At 40.7% G+C, this 22648-nt stretch overlaps 1 protein-coding gene and 1 long non-coding RNA gene across 2 annotated transcripts in view; one reads left to right on the forward strand and one right to left on the reverse strand.

Moving 5' to 3' along the window:
* KIF24 (kinesin family member 24) overlaps window positions 1-22648 on the reverse strand; it is a 36695-nt gene that overhangs the window by 11834 nt on the left and 2213 nt on the right. Inside the window, exons 2-9 of the mRNA XM_034788667.1 lie at window positions 15676-16315; window positions 12620-12809; window positions 10768-10865; window positions 9225-9440; window positions 7083-7170; window positions 4443-4564; window positions 3166-3271; window positions 146-217 (exon numbers count right to left, since the gene is read on the reverse strand). Of these exons, the coding sequence (XP_034644558.1) occupies window positions 146-217; window positions 3166-3271; window positions 4443-4564; window positions 7083-7170; window positions 9225-9440; window positions 10768-10865; window positions 12620-12809; window positions 15676-16301 (1518 nt within the window). The 5' untranslated portion in view covers window positions 16302-16315. The remainder of the gene's footprint in view (window positions 1-145; window positions 218-3165; window positions 3272-4442; window positions 4565-7082; window positions 7171-9224; window positions 9441-10767; window positions 10866-12619; window positions 12810-15675; window positions 16316-22648) is intronic.
* Window positions 4505-22628, forward strand: LOC117886661. Its single transcript, XR_004648014.1, has 3 exons — window positions 4505-4591; window positions 6321-6400; window positions 22399-22628. It is a non-coding gene; the product is annotated as an uncharacterized LOC117886661 (long non-coding RNA).

The following is a 22648-nucleotide window of genomic DNA, read 5'->3' on the forward strand; positions in this document are numbered from 1 at the left end:
AATGAAGACTCGGCACCCCCCACTTCTGAAAGGTTGCTGACCCCTCCAATATATAGTCACCAAATCACAGCTTGTTTCATTTTATTACTATCATTTCAACTCTGTTCAGTGCAGTGTCACTCACTGGCTTTGTTTTTGGTTTTACCTGAGTTAATTTGCTTTGCCGGAAAGGAGTATGAGCATGTTCCTGATCCAGAGCCCGAATACATTCCTTTAACTAAAAAGGAGAGAGAGAACAAAATGTATCAGTCACGCAACAAAAAGGAGAGATTGAACCTGCACCCAAAACTATGAGGTCACTATTTCCCCTATCTGGCAATAGCGCCTATCACCCTTATATCCTTAGGGCTGGTCTACACTGGGGGAGGGGGGGGAGGGAGGAGGAGAATCGATCCAAGGTACTCAACTTCAGCTACGCAAATAGCGTAGCTGAAGTCAAAGTATCTTGGATCGAATTACCTGGGGTCCACACGGCGCGGGATCGACAGCTGCGGCTCCCCCGTCGACTGCGCTACCGCTCCTCATTCTGGTGGAGTTCCGGAGTCGACGGTGAGCGTGTTCGGGGATTGATATATCGTGTCTTAACGAGACGCGATATATCAATCCCGGATAAATCGATTGCCACCCGCCGATACGGCAGGTAGTGAAGACATACCCTTAGACTACGCGTCCTTACACTAAGGAGTGGGGAAGGCTGCCAGCTTCTGGAGACCCACAGTTAAACATGTGCACAATAACACTTGCAGTCTTAAAGCCTGAGTGACTATTTCACCATCCCATAACAAAAGAGTCCCTTTGACAGATTAATAATGAACACACACAAAACATCAGGGCTACACTTTCAACACAGAGAGTGGGGGTTTAGCTATAGAACTCCCATTAAGATTAATGGGACTTGAGCAGCTAAATGCAAGTGTGCCTTCCTGAAAAGGATACCCATGATCTATTTTCTTGTTAATAATTATCGGCAAGAACAGCACGTTATCTTGGAGAAACATCTGCCTCTTGATTTATTCGGTGCCTATTAAAAGACTGACATTTTCAAATGTCCAGCACAAGTAGAAGTGTGTCACAATCCATAGCAGACTCTGATGCTTTCTATGGTGGAGGAAATGGACTGTGGGCTCATTGAGGCAAGCCATTACTAGTGAGAGTAGAGAGTACTAGCAGTGAGAGGAGAAAATATCTTGAGCTAGATTACAGTACTGTGGTAGTAACTCTAGCTTGAGACAGACTTTGCATTCTTAATGAGACACCCTCCACTTCAAATCACATTTTTTTCTGAATGTATTTTAATTATTGTTAGAAATTACACCTAAGAGGACTCTAACTGAAAGAGATTCTCTCTCCATTTTAGGGTTTTATACTGCTAACCATAATAAGTATCTGAGGACCTTCCATATGAAATCAATAGCAACAAAGTCTCTAGTGAATGTCATAGATTTTAAAGCCCAAAGTGACCATTATGATCATCTAGTCTGAACTACTAACAACATAGGCCAGAGAACCTCATCCAATAATTTTTGCACTGAGCCCATAAACTTGTTTGACCTATAGCAGATCTTTTGAAAAGATGTCCACCTTGATTTAAAGAGTTCAAGTGATGGAGAATCTGCCACAACCTTAGGTAAGTTATTCCAATGGTGAATTACTCTTAAAATTCTATGGTGTTTCTCCCTTTTTGGGGTAAAAACTCTGCTTGGGGTAGGGTTCAATGGTAGACCCCTGTGATCGCACCTTGAGGGGAGATTAGAGAAGAAAAAGTTTCTCTTTTCAATTTATTCACAAATTGCTTTGTAATGCACCTTTAGTCAGTTTCACTCTGTCTTGCATAGTCAATTTCCTCTAATTTGTGTGGGTTATTCACACAGCAAGAAGTGAAAAAAAAATTTCAACTCTAAAACAACAAAAGTTGGTAGGGAGACTCATGAGTGGGCTTTACTCCTTTTAACAGGAAAATACTTTAAACTCAAACTCACTAATATCAAGTTGACTCTCTCTCTTTAAACACTTGTTTCAATGAGCTTATAAATGTCTTCATAATATTTCCTTTCAGCATTAAAAGTCTCATGCTTTTTCCCCGGCCCGAAGGGAAATTTTCTGGAAAGTATGATAAAAATTCATCCAGATTTTTTGGAATTACAGTGGAACCTAAGAGTTACGAACCCCTCGGGAATGGAGACTGTTCGTAACTCTGTTCAAAACATTATGGTTGATCTTTCAAAAGTTTACAACTGAACATTGACTTAACACAGCTTTGAAACTTTATTATGGAGAAGGAAAATGCTGCTTTCCTTTTATTTTTTTAGTAGTTTATGTTTAACACAGTACTGCACTGTATTTGCTTTTTTTCTTTCTTTTGTCTCTGCTGCTGCCTGATTGTGTACTTCCGGTTCCAAATGAGGTCTGTGGTTGACTGGTCAGTTCGTAACTCTGAGATTCTACTGTATGAGAACAGAGGCAATCGGGGAATGGTTTTCCTCCCACTTTTCAGAGGCATAATTTTGCATTCCGATAACAAATAAAGGTGTTGTACACAAATATTACAGTAGGTTCCACCACATAAAAATCACACAGCAGTGTGAAATGTAAAATATTTACCTGCGTATATGACTCAAGTGGATGGAGATAAGGTTGTTGTAGGAACCCTGGATCTAAATTGCCGGATTTCTGTGTCTTGTAACAGTTTTTTGTGGTATACTAATGGACAGTGACCCCAGTGACAAATGGTTGGAACATTAGAATGTGTTTATATGCACAAAATTAGAGTTGAGATTATCACCATAATAATAATAAATACTCTCCAATTCTAGAGGGCCTTTCAGTAGTGGATCTTAATGTTTTCACAAACTTGCATTAAGCCTCGCAGAAAAAGAGAACCTGAATTTACTATAGAAAATATGGCATGGACTTACTATAAAATATCTGACTTTTCAGTGCTATGATTATCTGGCTGTAGGAATATATTTAAAAAGTTGTTTTTCCTCACCAAGTCTTTTTCTTCTAATCTGATTCATGACTAGAGAGCAATTTAATTGTCAGCATTTAGCACTGTGTATTTTCCACTGGGATCCATCCACACGTTACTTCCTTGTTTACTGTCAGTCTAAGAACCAACCTAAAGAACAATTACAAAAATCTTTCCTACAAATGTGAGTAACCTACAGCTAAAAGGCTTTGGTTTATTTCTGCTCCTTCCATTTTTGTTTGTTTGTCTGAGTCTCTGGCATCAGCTGCCCTCTCGCTGCCAGCCAAGTCAATGAAAGAGATCCTAGAAAAAAACAAAAGATGCTTTTACTTTAGCTTCTTTTTTTAAGCCGACAGCAGCAACACACGATACCATCAGTAGAAAGATGAAACATTACCACCATGAAACAGGGTGAAATACCCACTGCAAGCGTCTCAGAGGCATCACAGTAATGAAATACCAGTAGCTACTGGAACAGAGTCAGAGCATTCTGGCACTGTAACAAACACTCATAACAGGAAGTCTAATTACTTGTGATGAGAGTGCTCCACGGTTTAATGGAACAGCTATTTCAGTTCTCATCTCTAGATGATCACAATGCCAGTAATTTGAGAGAGAACACAGATTACTTAAAAAAGAGTAACTTTTTGGGTCTCCTTCCAGCTAAGACAGATGTTTCATTCGAGAGTTGTCTGTCCTAATCAGATAGAAATGCAGTGCAGTTTATAAAGCAAATTAAAGGGAAGTAACTGATGCACTGAATTGTCAGATGGTTTCAGAGCTATGTTCCTGCTGCTCTTTCTTCCCCCAAGATCTCCATTTGTTCTCATAGTCTTCCCTAACTTTCCTCTTTGGCTGTTAGCTATTCTACTGATCTGTAATTTCTCCCTCTCTCTTCCTCTTCTTCCACAATATCCCCATCCTCTCCTATCACCTGCATCCCTCCCAGCTTCGTCACTCCTTCAATAACTAAAAACCTGGCACACCTATATAACCATACATCCTTCTTTTTGTAATCTTATGCACTCTTCCTCCCTCCTTCTTCCTCCACCCTCCCAATTAGTTGTTGCTCAGACTTGCTCTCTTGTCTTACATTTAGAATAAGCTCTTTGGGATAAAGATTGTATCTTACTTGTTTGGAAGGTGCCTACCACATTTTTAGACATGCAAAAATAATAATAAGCAGCTGACCATCTTTTCTCTGACTAGGCGGGAAGGATACCCCTTACTGCTGCAACCATTCAGTAAGGGCCTCTGGTACTGGGTCACTATTCTACACAGCCCAGGAGCTCAGCAAACACACCTTCAAATCACAACTTGCATCCTGACTGTCCTTGCACTTGACTTCTTCACTACCACTCGCTAACCATCTACGGCTGTTCTGCCATTGCAGCTGTGCATGGTCTCATTTAAAGCCAACAGGATGAAATTGAAATCTCTCTATCAAATTCAATAAGTCAGCTTCCAACCTCACCTCCCAAACATTCTGTTTGCAGAGTCTTTAATCTGAATCTGGATGATAGCATGAGAACGGGAGGAATCGGAGTTGACTCCAGTCGCCCCAGTGCTACGCTCCTTCCCACCCTTCAAAATTACCTGGAAAACAAACAGGACAAAACAAAGGTAAATTGTACGTACAAAACATGCACACTATTCATATCGCATATCGATTCAGAACCCCACGTATTGGTGTTCAGTGCAGCTGACAAAGGGTTTATAAAGTGAGACCGTCCGTAAGAATGTCAGTGTATTGAACTTCCATTCCTATTTGTTAAATTACTACAATAGAAAATCACGCGGAATAAATGTATGGTGGAAATGAAAAGAACAAAATGAGGCTTCAGAGGTTACTGTTAAGAACTCACGAGCAGGATGGTTTTTTTAAAAATCCATGTTCTAATCTCATCGAAAGGTTTAGTCAGCCAGAAATCTAAGCAGCATGTAATGTAGTGTGACACCACGTGCCAATCCACTCATCCATCTCTGTCCCCAGGAGCAAATGAAACATTGCCAAAGCAAGCAGCAAGGTTGACGTGATCAATTACACTCAGACTTAACTACCAAGAACAGAACAAGGCGAGAGGTGGAAGATGGGTTAAGGGACCTTCCGGGCTACAGCTCTGGTTAAAGGCAACAAAGAGTCCTGTGCCACCTTATAGACTAATAGAAGTATTGGAGCATAAGCTTTCATGGGCGAATACCCACTGCGTCTGACGAAGTGGCCATTCACCCACCAAAGCTTATGCTCCAATACATCTGTTAGTCTTTAAGGTGCCACAGGACCCTCTGTTGTTTTTGACAGATCCAAACTAACACGGCTACCCCTCTGATACTCAACTCTGGTGAAGTCTCTGTCCCAAATCTCTGAAGAGTCACAAGATTGCTTCAGCGAGCCCACCCACAATGGGCATCACAAGGAAACAAAATAGAGTCTATATTATAGTTTCTGGAACAATAAGAATACAATAAAATGTTAACCTAACAAAATCAAGATGCTCTTTAGATACATATATACAGTGTTCATGCCCTCGACTGGCTGTCCACTCTCAATCAGCAATCTAGCTGGCTGCTATAGCGCCTGAATATTTGTTAAACCAGAGCTAAATGCAGGGAGAGTTTGTGAACAGAGGCCAATGCATCAAATAATGAATAATCATGAGGCATGCATTGAAGACTCTTCTAATACATTTGGTAGCATGCTATTCAAGAGCATCAAATCAGTCTAAAGGCTCTTTCTATGTTCAAAAGAGCCCATGAACAATATGAAACGAGCTGTTTTGCCAAGATACCTGTGAGAACAAAACCATGTACTAACTCTTCTGTGGGCCGGATGTGATAATCTAGAGGAATGTATTAATCTACTGTATACCAGATCTGCACTCAAATTTGCAGAAATGTCTCCAGCATATCCGGCGTTTAGAGTTAATGGAAAAACAAAACCCCAGAAGACAGTGTCCGTCGAGTGGTATATAAATGAACAATATTGTCCCAAGTCTGAAACAATAAGTCAACTACACTATCAGGTAGTTTTCAATTCCTTACGGAGCAAAAATTAAACTACACAAAATCCAAGTCTGATGGCAGTTGGACCAGCTTGCTCAGTACAGGACACAGTAGAGAACTAGACTGTGTCCATGTCTTACTCAGCTGAGTAAGGGAGTAAGAAGACTGAAGCGCTGCTTGTGCTGAGTATCAGCTGTTTATCAAAAGAAAAAAGTTAGCTGCCAGCCAGCACAGTTCGTTACTCCACGTGGTTTCTCCATCATAATTCTGCTGAATCCAAAGTATTTTATAATTTCTAATTCAACTTTATTTACTTTCCAATTTACACAAAAACCATCAAACTACCCAGAAGACAGAAGGAAGAGAGAAAACAAAAGAACTGTAGGAGCCAAAGAAGGCCTCTTTGGAGAATAACCTGGAACCATGAAGGTAAGTGAAAAATAAACTAAGCAACCACATGATCTTATTGATGTAATCCTGTCCCTCTCTCCTCGCTATTTCTGACATTTTGTTGCCTTCACATGTTGTGCCGTATCCAACTTAGACTATAAACTTTTCAGATCAGCCATCCGTGTCTTGACTTGTTTGTCAAATGCAGTGCGTGCCGGTTTGTAAAGTTTACTTACATTTTCCTTTTAGAACTCTTTTTAGTGATGTAAGGTTATTGCAAAAATATTTCATACATCTCTTCTGCAAATATGAACATAGCCTTTTTTTTATATTCTAAGATATTTCAGGGTTTGTTTTGCTGAAATATTGTCATTTCTTGGGTGGTTCGTTCAACCCCTTGGCAAAGATCCCACCTGAGGTGTGGCTGTAGCAGTGACCGCTCCAAGTCAGCTTTTGATGTGCGTCACTGTAACTTGTCTGAGCTGCACATGAGCTCATTCATTAAAGGCAGTTTTGGAAGTGTCCCTTCGTGCTCTGCCACCAAGCTGTTCAAAGTTGTTCTGATGCTCTTTTGGAGCCCCATAACGTGTACATTATACAACCTGGAGCAGCAACACCTGCGTACGCCAGAAATGACCTTCTCCACTCCATGGTAAACTATTTGATGAGTCAGTGCAACAGGGGTTTTAGAAGATAAAATAACCATTGACAATCAAATTACCTCTAATAGTAGGTCTACGGTATCCACTTGAACCTCACGCAGGCCAACTATTTGTACAACATGCTTACTATCTTCTCTTGCAAAAAGTCTGCAGAGGAAACAACAGGGCTTAGTAGAAAAGGGTCATTCTGAAGAAAGTCTTATATAGTAGTAATGATTCTGTCTACATCTCAGTGCTATAGAGAAGGGGTGCTCAAACTTTTTCAGTCGCGCTCCCACCTTACTAGTAACAGAATCTGTCCATGCCCCCTCCCCCATGACTACATAGCCAAGGCTTTCTCAGCAGTGGAGCTTGGGCTGAAGGCGGAGGTGGGGGACAGAACTGGGAATGGGAGACGAGCTGCAGCTGGTGTCAGAGCTGGTCTGGGGGCAGAGAGGGAATGGGGCTGCGACTGGAGCTGGGCTGGGAGCGGACAGGGAGTGAGGGCAGAGCTGGGCCTGGAGGCAGAGAAGGGCTGGGGGCTGAACAGGATTGGAGGCAGTGCTGGACTGGGGGCGCAGCAGGTCTGCAAGCGTGGCACTCCCTCCCTGTCCCCGGCCCTACCGCGCACCTGGAAGTGTGGCACTCCTTCTCTGCCCCCCATGGGGGCTGGCCCCAGCCCTGCCGCGTGCCTCCCTGAATGTTCCTCCGGGGGGCGCGCCCCACAGTTTGAGAGCCACTGCTCTAGAGAAGTACTGCAAGGAGTGACTAGCAAGGCTACAAATCAGGTTGTCATTAATATACCACTTGTCATGTATAATATGTACTTTTCAAATTTCACTGTTAAAGGGACACTGGAAGTGTTTATTAGCTGGATGTTCCTGCTAAGATGATCAGCACTCAAATAGTTAATGATGGCATTTAAATTTTCATCTTTAGATTTCAGAGTTCACACCTCTCTGAGAGCTTTTGTTTCAGGCTGTCTCCAGGCTCAGGAAGATCACACTGCATCACTTATACTCAATTCATGTTTTCAAGGTTATCTTCACAACCACGAAGGTTCAAAAATTCATTTAATGACAGCTTAGCTTCTGGAACATAGTTCTGTGGCAATAGGTGGATTCTGCAGCAGATCCGACAGCTGCGGAATCAGAGTACACGGGTGACTCTCTGCTACAAATTAGAGAAGTGAATTATGGTATAGTTGGTAATACCAACTGGTTGGCTTACGTCCAAGGAAAAGGAACTTCCACAGCCCTATGGACTATATCAAGAAGGCCTTTAAAAAGGGCTGCAGGGGAGACAACACAGAGAAACATGCCTGCCTCATGATAAGGCACAGACTCTCCTAAGCACAAGAAAGCCTCTTTGCTAAGCATTGCACCATGCTCTCAAAGTGCGCTCCCCTCAAGAGCCCCACTAGTTCCAGATGAAAGTTAAAAGCCTGGCAGGATGGTTTTATCGTTCAGCAGGATTTAGACTGAACGTTATCTTGCTTTGTTGTGTTTAGATATTTTCAGTCAGGTAAGTTTTTTAATCTGAGGAACATCTTGAGATCTTTTGATTTTCCTTGGGTTTAGTGCCACTGTACTGACCTAGATACTTTTGCTACAGAATTATTAATGTCCACACTCCAAGTCACACCCTCTTCAGAAGAGAGATTAGTAAACCGCCATTTTCGGGGAGTCAGGGCCCCACTGCATTGCCAGGGCTGAGAGAAGATTGAGGAGCGGGTTGCATTTTTTCCTTTCTATGGGACTCCTAACAATAATTCATTCTGCTTCTTTTCAACTGCTCTGTGCTCCTCAGCTGTTCCCAGAGTGTGTAAAATTCCAGTTCAATCTCCGGTTACCTTGCTAAAGAAAGGTGAAAAGCTAATGTGACTGTGCCACATGACACGGTCTTGTCACTATTCATCACGAGGGGTGAAGCCTGCCAGAGCGTATCTCATACCGAGCTCAGCCCTCAGATGTGTGTCTTTGCTTTGATTTATTTTATTCCTGTAGAAATAACACAAAGGGGGAGTGTCTATAGATGCTACAAAATTTAGGGCCAGATTCTACTGTGTTTACTTACATTGAGCAATACCGTACTCCATAAATAGCTCCATTTAAATCAATTTCACTTATTAGAAAATTGAATTCTGTTCAATCCAACTCCATAATGAAATAACAAACTGATGTATCATCCTTTTTTCACAGCAGCGTCTCTTATTTAAATACCTTCTCCTTCCATTTAGCAGGTCATAAAGCTGCCCACAGTAGATCTCATAAAAACTGATCCATACACGGCGCTCTCTCCTTGACTGGGATGCCTCTAGTTGTCTAAAGATGTCTTTAGCAGCCAGTGCATAGAGTCCTGGGTTCTGGTGGCTCCCTATCATAGTGTAAGTCTTGCCAGCACCAGTCTGTCCATATGCAAAGCAAGTGGCGTTGCCTCTGTAAAGATAATTTTTATTTTTAGTACATCTGATCCATTGAGGTCTATTAAAAGAGATTCTGCAATATTAATATCTACACACACTGCTGACCCTCAGCGATGGGATTTTATCATTCATAGCCATCTGAGATCCTGAAAAATACAATCTGTTATATCAGAGATTCTCGAATTGTGTTCTGTGGACAGTGGGGTAGAGACACAGTGCTGACTCTTGTCCTTGTTTCCAGGTGCTAAAACCACATTAAAAGAAGCTAAAAATGCATTAAATACCTTTTTGCGGTATTACTTTTCCATGTAAAAAATTGTAGCTACCACAGGGATGTTATGTGATCATGAGTGGGGGAAAGGACTGATTGTGAATTGAAGGAGAGCAAGTCTGCATGATTATGAAAGCAAGGAGTAGGGTGTCCATGAAGCCACTTCCATATTAACATATGGTCCACTCAATGAAAAAAGCTTAACAACCCCAGCACTACACTTTGCATACTGTAAACCCAACAATGAGAACACTAGTGATAGAATTTCTGGCCCAGCTGATGACACTTGGAGCTTCTTGATAACAGAAAGCTTCATCTTGTTAATTTTCCAGTATAGTCATGTAATTCCTTTCCATCAAGAGGTCAAAATGAAATTAAGACCTATTCAAGCTTGTTGTTCTCTGTACTCAAATACAATTATACATTTAAAACCACCCTTTTTTTCCATTAACCAGAAGGTATATTGTAATTCTTTCTCTAAATAGAAATAAGTAAATAAAATAAAGATAAACCACAGTTTTATTGATAAAGTGTATAATTCCTTTATACTACTGTGAACGATATACATACATCTCAAAGTGCTTTACAAACATACTCACAACAGTCCCATGAAGGTGTTTTATTTCTCTTTTACAGATGGGTAAAACTGAGCAACTGAGTTCTATGTGACTTACTCTAAATCACAAGAAAGTCTGTTAGAGCAGAGAATTAGGATCCTGGAATCCTGACACCGAATCTCTTGTTCTAACTAGACCAAACTGCCTCCCTAGTAATCCTTGGTGTCTGATTGTGCACTCCTTCTGCCGACAAATCTCCCACTGAATACAAGGGGAGTTTTGCCTGAATAAGGACTGCAGGGTCAGGCCCTTAGTTTGTCAAAATTGTATATACAGACATTTTTCTATATTTTGTGTACACACACACACACACACACACACAAAAAACCTTAAAAAAACAGGGTAAGTTGAAAAGGTGAAATTAATGTTTTTTAGAGAAAACTTAAGTTACACCAAAGTCATACATGAAAAATGAAAACTAAAAGGAAGAAATGCAAGCAATGGCTCCCTACCCGTTAAAAATGTGCTGAATGAGGGGGTGAGCAGTCTTCATATACACATCCTGATTGGTACATGCCTCCCCAAAGACTTCATCAAAATAAAAAACATGCTGAAAAATAAATGTGATTTTTATATGAAAAGAAATTTCTCTCAGTTCTCCTTTACCCCATAATGTGTAGCACATGCTATGGGCCTGATCCAAAGCTAACTAAAGTCAACCGAAGTCTTTCCATTGACTTCAGGAGGCTTTGGAGCTGGGCCTAAGTGACCAACTAAAACTCACTTTTCAGCAGCATGCAGCCACAACCCACCAAGAAACAGAATATGCAAGTAGAAAATTAAGAGAAGATTCTGTGTCCCCCCGCCCCATCATCTTCAAGCAGAACGTACAGCAGCCAAGAAACAAAAGCACGAGAGTAACTTAAAAAGAAAATTAATCTATTCCTGAAATGAACCAACCCACAGCAACACAGTATGGTTATATAGTCGAGAGGATCAAAATCAGGTCATAGATCCATTGTGATCTATTCCACACACTTCAAATGCTTTGTGCTGGAGAGGATCAAACCATTCACATGCAAAGCTGGATTTTACTATCTGAGAAGCAGGAGAACTCCTGCACTTAGGGCCGGCTCTAAAGCCCACTGAAGTCCATGAAAAGATATTTGTTGATTTAAGTGGACTTTGGATCAGCCCTTGCAGATTTTAAATTTTGCTTAGTGGGGTAGCTTTATAAGATACACATTTCACTTCAGTGAGGGCCCCGCCAGGACAGCGTCTATAACATTATATTTCAGTACAGTACAAAGAAAACAGCGCTGGGCAATCTCAAATAGAAGAGTTGCAGAACTGATGACTACATAAATTATGCATAAATGATCCACACTAACATATATGCAAATCTATTTCTGCTTGCACTACAGTGATTTATAGCAAGATTTGTTTTGACAGTATTGCCAGAATATAATTTAGCTGGGGAGATTTATTTCAGCATTTAGATGCCAAGGTGATAGGCATTTATATAGCACCTAAGATAGCTAGCTACATGGAGACTGAGGGAGTGGAATTACAGCATGTATCTGTTTGTAAAAGGTGATATATGAATGGTGCCTGAGAGAGTTAGCAAATTTAATTTTACTACCCTGACCAGTTGTTGCCAGTCCTCAGATTATAAAAATAACACACACTCGGGTCAGGATAGCTTGCTGCTCTCTAGAAATCAGTTCTGTTCCTGGTGCTGTCAGTCAGAATGAGAATTTGAACTATGGCAGCAGAAGGTACCCAGGATTTAGAAACAAAGACCAAATGAGAACTGCACTTTGAAAAGCATTTGGCTCTGGAGTGAGGGAAAACTAGGAAAGAAGCAGAGGACGTGTGTGACGCATTAAAATAGAACTACTGCACTGAAGCCCTGTGGAAAGGGGCTATAGGGAACTCAGCAGGCAACTGCATTCTAGACCCTGGCAGAGGGTCCTCTTTTGGCACCCGGGGATCAGAAAAAGGATGTTCATTTTTTGAGGAGCAAGGTAGACAGGGAGCAAATGATAGTTTTTAGAGAAAAAAAGGTGTTTATTGGGGATTACAATTCTGGGCTCGCTTCTCCTCTCACACATTCGTGTAAATCAAGAGTAATTCCAATGGATTTACATGGGATGAGCGAGAGAAGAACCCAGAAATGTGTTTAATGTGAAAAAGAAAGAAAGGTCTTTTTTTATTTCCATTATTGAAATCCCAAGCCTGTTTTCATCTCTCACTTGACTGTTAATGCATTACGCTGTCGCTCCACCATTCAGACAGCTAGCACACTACTCCTACGTATTATAAATGGAAAGCGGTTTTAAGAGCAAAACAAGCTCACATTACCTGCAAAATATACTGGGTAAGATCAACTGCCTCCTTCTTCTCATGGAGAAGAAGAGTTTCTTTATCTTCCACTCTGATGATATTAACTTCCCCCCGACGCTCCTCTCTCAGGCCCAGCGGGCGTTTTCTGACACACACTCGGATTTTGTCAGTCTCTGTCCACGGCATCTCCTTCTCAGCGGTACTAGATCTAGAACAGGATCACAAATTTGTGTTTAAAAAAAAAAAAAAAAAAGAGGATGCTAAACAATTCAAATTATCCATGGACTGGGCCATAAACTCAATTTTTAGCTGTTACTATTTCGTGAAGCTAGCCCCTTTTCTGTCATTTTGAAAGCTCTCCAAGAATTAGACATTCTAAATGGGAAAGCTTCTATTGTTTCTCTTAAAAGTGGGGACGCAATTCTTTTGGGTACTTTTGTTAAAGTGACAGCACTGGGTTTTTTTACATCTTATTTTCCTTGTAATTCTGAGCCTATTGCTGACCTAGCATAACTTCGGGTGTCCACAAACGGATGATCCAAAATAACATAAGATCCCATTTTCTGGAGATTGTTCTGACCAGGAATTTCTTTGGACTTTTTCACAATAAGATTGCCCTGCCCCAGGCGATGACATAGTCTTTGCCTCTCATAACAGACCTAGCTCTCTTAATAAATCTCCACACAGCTTTCGTTAATATCAGTCTCTCTTTGTCCTTTTTGAATACTTTCATTAATAAACCTGTGGCTCTTGCAGTCTCTTCTCCTGGCCTGAATGCTGTTCTTCTAATCATTCCTTTTCATTTTGGGTAGAGGCTTATACCTTCCCATTACCCCCTTCACTGTGGAATACCTCAAGCTTTTTCCTTTAGCACCCTTTCTTGTCTCACTGCCAGTTTCAGCTGTGGACACAACTTTTGTGTGGTTGGCATCCAGCATTATATATCTTTCAACATACCCGTTAATCCTTCTCTTTTCCATCGGCCTGTGTCTCTACTTTGCCAGCTTCTGGCTCCACCATAACTGTATTACTCAGTGCTTCAGAGACTGAAGTCTGATTAGTTGGTAAGAAGCCCCTTCTCCCACATCTCTAATATCTGTCACACTCCATAATTCAGATATAACCCCTATGTTCCAAGGCCATAAATCTCAGTCAAACTCGATTCTGAATGATCTTTTCCTCCCACATTTCCCTTGGCTGTAAATCTGCCCATTACCATCCCTATGGTGTTGCTAGAATTCATAGCACTTTGACCCTTAAATTCTGATCACATAATAATTAGTTGTAGTAGGACAGTAGCACCCACAATGTGCAAAGTGCTGTATAACCTGATCATGAGACATTGTCTGTAACCTGAAATGCTCAGTCTAACAAGAACTAAGAAGGAGAGGGGTACGATCTATAATCAGAGCAGTTGTGTTGCCTGCCAAGTCTACTTCAACTCTCTTCCTGCCACCCTCAGAGATATTAAGGGTACGTCTACGCTAGTCTAGACGCGATAAATCGACCCCTGAGCGTTCTCCCGTCGACTTCTGTACTCCAGCTCGGTGAGAGGCGTAGGCAGAGTCGACGGGGAAGCGGCAGCAGTCGACTCACCGTAGTGAAGACACCATGGTAAGTTGATCTAAGTACGTCGACTTCAGCTATGTTATTTACGATTACCCCCACCCCCAATGTAAACCAGGCCTAAGTCATTTCTTCTCTAGCTGATTAACCCACTGCGTAAAACACCTTGACATACAATGTATGGAAGATGTGTCCTTAAAATAAAGTGCATCATTTCCAATTTTCAAGCACTCTTCAGCCAAATGAAAAATTATTTTCCAGCTGGCTCTGAATGTGAATTAGAGTCAGTAACTATCATTTTAATCAAACCCTTGCCTTACCTGAAAGTAAAATTTCTGTCCTGATGTCCAAAAGCTCTTTCGAAATCTTTTAATGCACAACTTTAAAGCAAACGTGCACTAGACTTCCATTATATTAAAAACAACAATATAACAAGGGTATTTGTACCAGCTCTTCCACTTTTATTGGGACTATAGGCTTGTGATTTCAATGCTATTGTATTGCCAGTTTTGATTAATCTAAAACTACAGTGCTCAGAAATAAATGTTGAGGTGTTTTCTCAAGGGGAAAAGAGGTTTCCATTCAAATACAGGGCTTGATCCTATAGTTCTTAGTAAAACATGTATTCCCATCAATTTTCCTCAGTAGAACTTCTCACATGAATAAAGATTATGGTCTCTATATTTGAATGGAAACCTCTTCACCCTTGAGAGAACATTACAGTTGAGATCATCTGACATGCTTGAGATAAAAGTCCCCTCCTGATACAGGGGGTCCCTGGTATACGTTTGGGTTGCATTCCTGAAAGGGGCGATGGATACTGAAACGATGGATACCGGGGAATTTTTCCCCATAAGAAATAATGACCCACCCCGCCTTTTCCCGTGCAGTTCCGCCCCCTTCTTCAAGCGCACCCCGTCCCCGCTCCTCCCCGCGCCTCCTGAATGCCAGGGGAAACACCGAAAGAAAAGCCACGCAAAAGATGAAGTGACAGATATGCAGATCGGAACCAACGTGAATCGGAACAGGTTCCCCTATTGACGAGTGATGGATACGCAAAACAACGGATAAGGGGGAGACGTATACCGATATTGTCATAGAATATCAGGGTTGGAAGGGACCTCAGGAGGTATCTAGTCCAACCCCCTGCTTATGCAAGGTGGCTATACTGAAAAATATGAGAAACTGACCAGAACAAAGGCAAAACGAAAGCATAAGCACCGCAAGATACTAAAGCTTATTCTTATCCAATTCTGGTAAATAGCAGTTGGTGAATTCAACTGAATCTTTTTTTACCAGTGTTGGAACGTCCCAAGTGCTAATTAATGTTTCCCTCCCCACAGGATTTTCCATCACCCTTGTAGAAGTTATGCATTGTTTGATTCTAGTTATACATAATGTTCATTTAGAGTCTATGAAGAAGGATCTTCCTTTTTAAACTCCTAAAGGCGTGATTAACTGTGCCAGTTAACTCCAAACATAGTGAAATAAAAGTTAATAGTTATTACCTGATACAAGAATGAGGTAGTCCATAATTATACCCGGAAATATGAGTTACTCTTTGTATGATGGGAGCTTCAGAATCCCCCAATAGAGGGGCAATATTATTTGATGAATATATTGTAGGACAGTCCAGTTCATTTTGTGTGCATGTTCCAGGAACATTCAGGATGTCTCTTCTGGTTATTTTATTGTCCTCTGAGTCCCCTGGTAGAACATGTCCTAACATTTCCACCAAACTTTCCTTCTCTTTGTTAGCACAGAAATCAGAGAAACTCTGCAATTCAAGTTCACAGTCTTTACCTGTTCCATCCTTTTTCTCAAAGAGGGACTCAAAATGTAGTTGTCTACGAGGACCTGACCTGGTCACCTGAGGCTGGATGTAGAGGTCACATGGTTGAAAATCTTGCTTGGTTGTGTCTGCGCCTTCCTCTTCTTCCTGCATAATTTTGATGATTCTAATGAGTTGAAAGAGGCGCTTGCGATCATTCATGTTATGGACCCCTAGTTTGGCATAATCTTTCATGGCAATCTTGGCTAGTTCATCTATCTTCTGAAGGCCAAGGGCAACAAACTGAGGATAATATTTTTCAAGTTCTGCCTCACAAAGGCATTCGTACAGACACGATGCCATCTTCAATTTAAGCTCTATTAGAAATCAAACGAAAGAAACATTAGATCCATACAAAACAGTCATAGCGGACAAAGAAAAAACATAGCATTTCCCCAGCTATCTATAGATGTTATTATCTACAACTAGGCTAGGCACAAATTAAAATCCAGGCTGCCATAGACTGAACTGTCTGACATTATGAAATGTAGTAACTGGAAAAAATATACCAAATGAAGGGAAAGCAAATTATTTCTATACATACAAAAATGTACAATAAAACAACAAACAGAGACATACACATATCCATAGTCACTTACTGCTGCAGACTCCCTGCACTTGTGCTGTCTACTCAATGAATGCCACAGGCTACGGAAACCCAGTCCACCAGCTACAGAATGTAACGTGCCTAATTTTAGATGCTCAACTTAATGTCCAGGCATGTGGTCCTATTGATATACTTTTGTTAATTAATCATGGGTAAGAAGTGGATAAGGACAGATTCAAAGATCAAGCCTAAAAGGTAAAGGATTATTATATGTATTATATCTAGAAAAAACACACTCTACAGCATAGGCATAGATACATGCTTTCTTTTTTAAGTTTAGATTTCCTGTGTATTCTGTGGACCATGTGCATTTTCTCAGCTGTATTTGACAGGAACATATTATCCATAAACCAAAATGTACTGTAGCCTCTCCAAATCTGTATAAAGTTATTGGAACTCCATACTCAGGTTTTCTGGAAATATTTGAAAAATATCCGGCATTGTAGTTAAATATGTGAAAATTACTCTCAATTCTCAAACCTTTGTCTTCCTACCATGATGTATTTTGCAAATGTTTATTTCCAGCACGATTAACATCTGCAAACATTCTCAACTTATTGTATAAGAAAAACAAATCCTAAAACTACCTATATCCTTGCCTATATATATGAAAATATCTTTCTAGATGTTGGTACATAATCTAAAACCAATGGGCCTTCACTCCTGACTGGAGATTTTTGACTGTTAACATCAGCCTACAAATAAGAAATTGTGTGTTACTAAAAGCCTTTCCCCCCCACCAGTAATGCTGGTTACATTCATTTCCACAGTAAGGGCACGTCTTCACTACCCGCCGGATTGGCGGGTAGCAATTGATCTATTGGGGATCGACTTATCGCATCTAGTGAAGACGTGATAAAATCGATCCCTGAACGCTCTGCCGTCGACTCCGGAAATCCACCGTGGCAAGAGGCAGAAGCGGAGTCAACGGGGGCGCGGCAATGGTCGACTTGCCGCCATCCTCACAACCAGGTAAGTCGACCTAAGATACGCAACTTCAGCTACGTGAATAGCGTAGCTGAAGTTGTGTATTTTAGGTCGACTCGACACCCCCCCCCCGTAGTGTAGACCTAGCCTAAAATATTGTTTAAGACCCCCCCCCCCAAAAAAAATCTTCACCTCTATCATTAAAATCAATGGCAAACTAAGTCTGTCTAGTAAAAATATACCTTCTGTCTAATACTATGCTGACTGAATAGGATATTGCAGAAATTTAAAAGCTGCATTAGACTTAGGAACAGGGGTCTGATTTATAAAGAAGGATCAACCAGAATAAAATTACCAGTGGTTGAGCAATAAAACTTAACAAGTTTGAAGGCAAAACCACTGTTAAATGGGGAGTCCTAATCAATGTTTCGGTGGGAAATTCCAAGTAAAGATAGAGCTGCTGCTGAGATTATTAGTTCCTCGGGAAAAAACAGAACAGAGAATTAAAAGAGAAAGGTGTGAGGAATCCAATAGCTCAAGTAATCTAGCCCCCATATACAGTCTGGGTGGAATGTTTAAAAGCACTCAGCATTCTGCTAACTCTACTACTTTGGAAGTTAATGGGAGAAAGTTAAGCCATCATTATCCCAGCCTATATATTCAAACAGTAACTCTAGTTAGGATCCCACTCACTGGTACAGATGACCTTGTCTGTGTGGTGAAAAGAGTAAATGGAACACTAGGCTGGCAAACTCATTTCAGATGCCAAGAATCATAGACGTTCAAGATGGAAAAGATCTGTTAGATTCCATGTTTCATAGATTTATAGATTCTAGGACTGGAAGGGACCTTGAGAGGTCATCAAGTCCAGTCCCCTGCCCTCATGGCAGGACCAAATACTGTCCATTTCTTGTTGGCCAGTGTAGGATTATGCCCTAGATTATATTTACCATCTTTAGTAAAAGGTGAAAGATTTATATGATCTGAAGAGAAACACATTAACAGCAGCATAAAAAAGCCAGTTACAATATTTACTCCCATATAACTGAATTGGGTTCAGCTTTGTGGAGACTGAAAGAAGAGAAAATAGGCAGACTTGTCTGGGTACAGAAGTTATGAGATTTTTTTTTTTTAAAGTCCAAGATTCTATAAGAAATTAAGTTTTTATATATATTCCATGATGAAGTATACAAAGAGTTGAATGGCTTTTTCCCCCTAAAAAGAATAATTTAATGTATGTAATAATTTTTAGGCATCAAGAAGAGTACACATTTTGATTTTCAAACAAAAATTCAATTCTTCAAAAAAATTGCTTTCTTGTTTCATTTCTTGAGAGGGGCTAGCCCAGTTATTTGCATGTTTTCTAGAAACACTACATTGTTAACTCCAGTGCCATCTGCTGGTGAAGAAGGAGACTTCCCTGATTTTCTTATCATGAATAACCATCAGTCTTCTGAGTTTTCATCAGGATGCAAGTACATGCATTTTGTACACATCAGGCAATGATGTTCTCTCAAGCAAAAATCTAAAACAACATACTTCATTACAATATTTTAATATCAAAGCCTGATCTTGCTCCCATTGAAGTCAATGGCACAACTTCCAGTGGGAACAGAATGGAGCCCCAATCCTAGGATCTGTTAAACTACTTGATTATGAAATACATTTGGAAAAAGGGGAGCTGTTTCTGTGCAAGTTGAGTTTTCTATCGAAACATATTTATAAGGTCAAGCCACATCAAGTGTAGAGAGCAATTTGTCACTGAATTTGTTTTAGATTTCTGTTCTTCATAGAAACACAGGGCGCTTTGCAACTCTTTGCAATTCAAAGTGGTTGCCATTCACATCTTTGGATGGCACAAAGATTCAGCTTTATTTTGTAATGCTCACATTCGTCTCATGCAAAGTGACACAGTTGCTTTGACAGAAGACACTGAAACAGGCCTGTCATATCAAAAATGAAACATATTAAGTCTGTTACCTACAGTACCCTAGTTACTAATATACATGCAACCTGACAGAGGGATAGTTATTGACTCTTCTAAGTTTCAGATTTGAAACATTCAGGATCTCTGGCTTAGGGACAGTAAGCGAGGGCCTGTCTGCTGTGCATGGACATTAAAAATGCCATGGTATTTTGGTATAAGAGGGGCTTGCGGGAATGTCCTCAGCCAAAGTGTTACACACTCACAATGCAGTGCTGTGTGCCAAATAACCATTTGGCTCCATTTCAGTACCAATATATGTAAGTTGAAAAGCATTATGAGACTATAAAACAATATTATCATTACACTAAGTTTTGGATATAGGTTAAGTGCTACACGTTTTCTTATACTATGAACTTATCTTCTGACAATCCCGTGCCTGTTAAATTTGCTGGAACAGATGACTAATATACATATAAGCAAAACAACAGAAAAATAGTGATGTAAGGCAGTACTTTAGTTTTATATCATTATATATAGTTTTGGCATCATAATCATAGAATCACACCATGAATGGTTTGTCATCAGAAAAGAATTCCAGTGCGTGGTATTAGATGTTTGCTTTTCTCAAAAAAAGACATACAGATAGAGAAAAACTGGGCAACAGGAGTGGATGCCAATGGAAACCTTGTTTTCAGAAGCCAGGGAATTTGCTAGACAATCCGCCTCTTACCACAAAATTGTGCTCTAGGATTAGAGCCATCATTTAAAAATGTTTCTAATAATAATAACCATAATCATAAATTAGCTCTTATAGACTTTTTCATCCACAGCTCTCAAAGTACTTTACACACCAGAGTATCTTTATCCCCATTTCAGACATGGGGAAATGGAGGCACAAAGTGGTGACAACCTTAAAAATGTGAACAAATGCAATGATGCCTTTCAAATCAACAGGTGTAAGGGAGGCATGAAATGTCTGCCTTCAAGTCAGTGGCGTGTTAGCTCTAAAGCTTAATGTATGCAGTATTGTTCTAGCCATGTTGGTCCCAGAATATTAGAAAGACAAGGTGGGTGAGGCCAGCTTGAAAGCTTGTCTCTCTCACCAACAGATATTGGTCAAATAAAAGATATTACGCCACCCACCTTGTCTCTCTAAATCTTAACGATAGTTTAATTGTTAATGTTTTACTCATGGTGATTTTAGTTGATGTCAGACAAGGTTAACTAATAATTGGTGATCTATGTCCTACAACCTTGTTTACCTATTTGGAGGGTGCCTATCACTGCAGTATCCCTGGCTTTTTAAACTACTTTTTAAAAACAAGTTCATGAATGTGAGGAACTGGGAGACACAGAATAGGCAAGTCCTATGCATGTTACCTCTCCAGCTCACAGTTCTACCAACACATCTCACTTGTCATTTGCAACAATACTACTCCACCCCTGAACCTCTCTTGAGCACAGACTGCCAATCATGCCAAAGTTCTTGGTGGTTTTATGAAGTATATAAATAGGGGACTAGAATGAGACCAGTCTAGCCAGACAATTCTGCATTGGCCTTGGGTGCAAGGGTAGAGATGAACTACATGACCTCATAGATCTCACTCCATCTCTAGCTTCTTTGAACTCCAAACTGATTTTCAGCTGTAGCCCAAGGCTGAATCTGAACTCAGGACTCTAGAGGTGAAAGGCTAATGCAGTGGTCCCCAAACTGGGGGGCATGCCTAGCAGGGCACAGAGGAATGTTCAAGAGGGCTTGCGGCAGTGCCCGGCCCGGCCCCCACAAGGGTGGGGAGTGAGCGCCATGCTTCCAGCCTCACTCCGCCCCCAGACCAGCTCCACCTCTGTCCTGTTCAGCCCCCAGTCCTGCTCCACCTCCAGGCCCAGCTCTGCCTTCACGCCAGATACGTTCCCAGTACCACTCCTCCCCCCTGCTCCACTCTCAGACCAGTTCTGCCTCTAGCCCCAGCTCTTCCCCCATCCCCAGTTCTGCCCCCAGCTCCACCTTCAGCCCAAGCTCCGCTGCTGAGGAAGCCTTGGCTGTGCAGTAATGAAGGGGGCGGGGCGGGCGTGGAGAGATTCCATTAATGGTAAGGGGGAGCATGACTGGAAAGTTTGTGCACTACTGGACAAGTGCACTATCCCATTACACTCTGCAAGGTATTTTACATTTCTCTGACCATTTGTAGTTCCCTATCAATTATTATGATCTGTATTACATCAGTGGCTAGAGGTGCCAGCCATGGCAAGGCTCCATTGTGCTAAGCACTGTACAAGACATATAGTAAAAGACAGTCCCTTCAACAAAGAGTTCACAATTGTAGCGAATACAAAATGAATAGGTGGGGGTAGGAACCAAACAGGTGCAAAAGTGTGAGAGGGAATGGGGTAACAGTAATACGAGCACCATTTCCCATAAATTAGTTATGTGATTTGTGGATATAAAATATTTATCAGAGCAGAGGGCACATTTGTAAGGCCACAATATTATACCATGCTACTCACTATGTATTTATGCACCTTGATATTATATACTTCTATATGTTGCTGGAACAAGAATTATACAAGCCCATTTTGAAGAAACAGGGAAGAAAGCTGAACCCTGGAAAAGGACAACTGTTTACATATTCTAGTATGAGAAAAGCATTCGGAAGAGGAGCATAGATCTTCCATGTTATCCGATAAACATTTTACATCTGGACAATGAAAAACTATTTCTATTCTCCCCATACACCAAATTTCCTAATTCCTATGTTACTGATACATTAATGATCGTGCCCCAATCTGGTAATTGGACTACCATTAAATTTAAGCGTGATCTGAAACTGATTAAAAAGCCACAACCAAACACAAATTTTGTTCTTTTGAAATAAATTAGGGGTTTTTTAATTTACAAAAGCATGCTAATTATTATAATCATTCCCTCTTATTAATTATAGGCTGATGACCTCAGCAGAAGAGACTCCATTCCACAGCTGATACTCGACAACTGCTTAAAACAACAGCTGAATGGAGATGGGAAATGTCTAATATTCAACCACATGCTAATGAAAAATAATCTGTGGGTTATATTAGGATGCTGATTATTTGAAAATTGTGCCTAGGCTCCTCCTGTAGGCAACGCTTCCAAATGGTTTAGAATGTTTGTTTCATTTTGTAACTACATAAAGGCAAGTTGCTGTATGTTTG

Source organism: Trachemys scripta, chromosome 13, assembly GCF_013100865.1.
Source record: "Trachemys scripta elegans isolate TJP31775 chromosome 13, CAS_Tse_1.0, whole genome shotgun sequence".
Classification (NCBI taxonomy): domain Eukaryota; kingdom Metazoa; phylum Chordata; order Testudines; family Emydidae; genus Trachemys; species Trachemys scripta.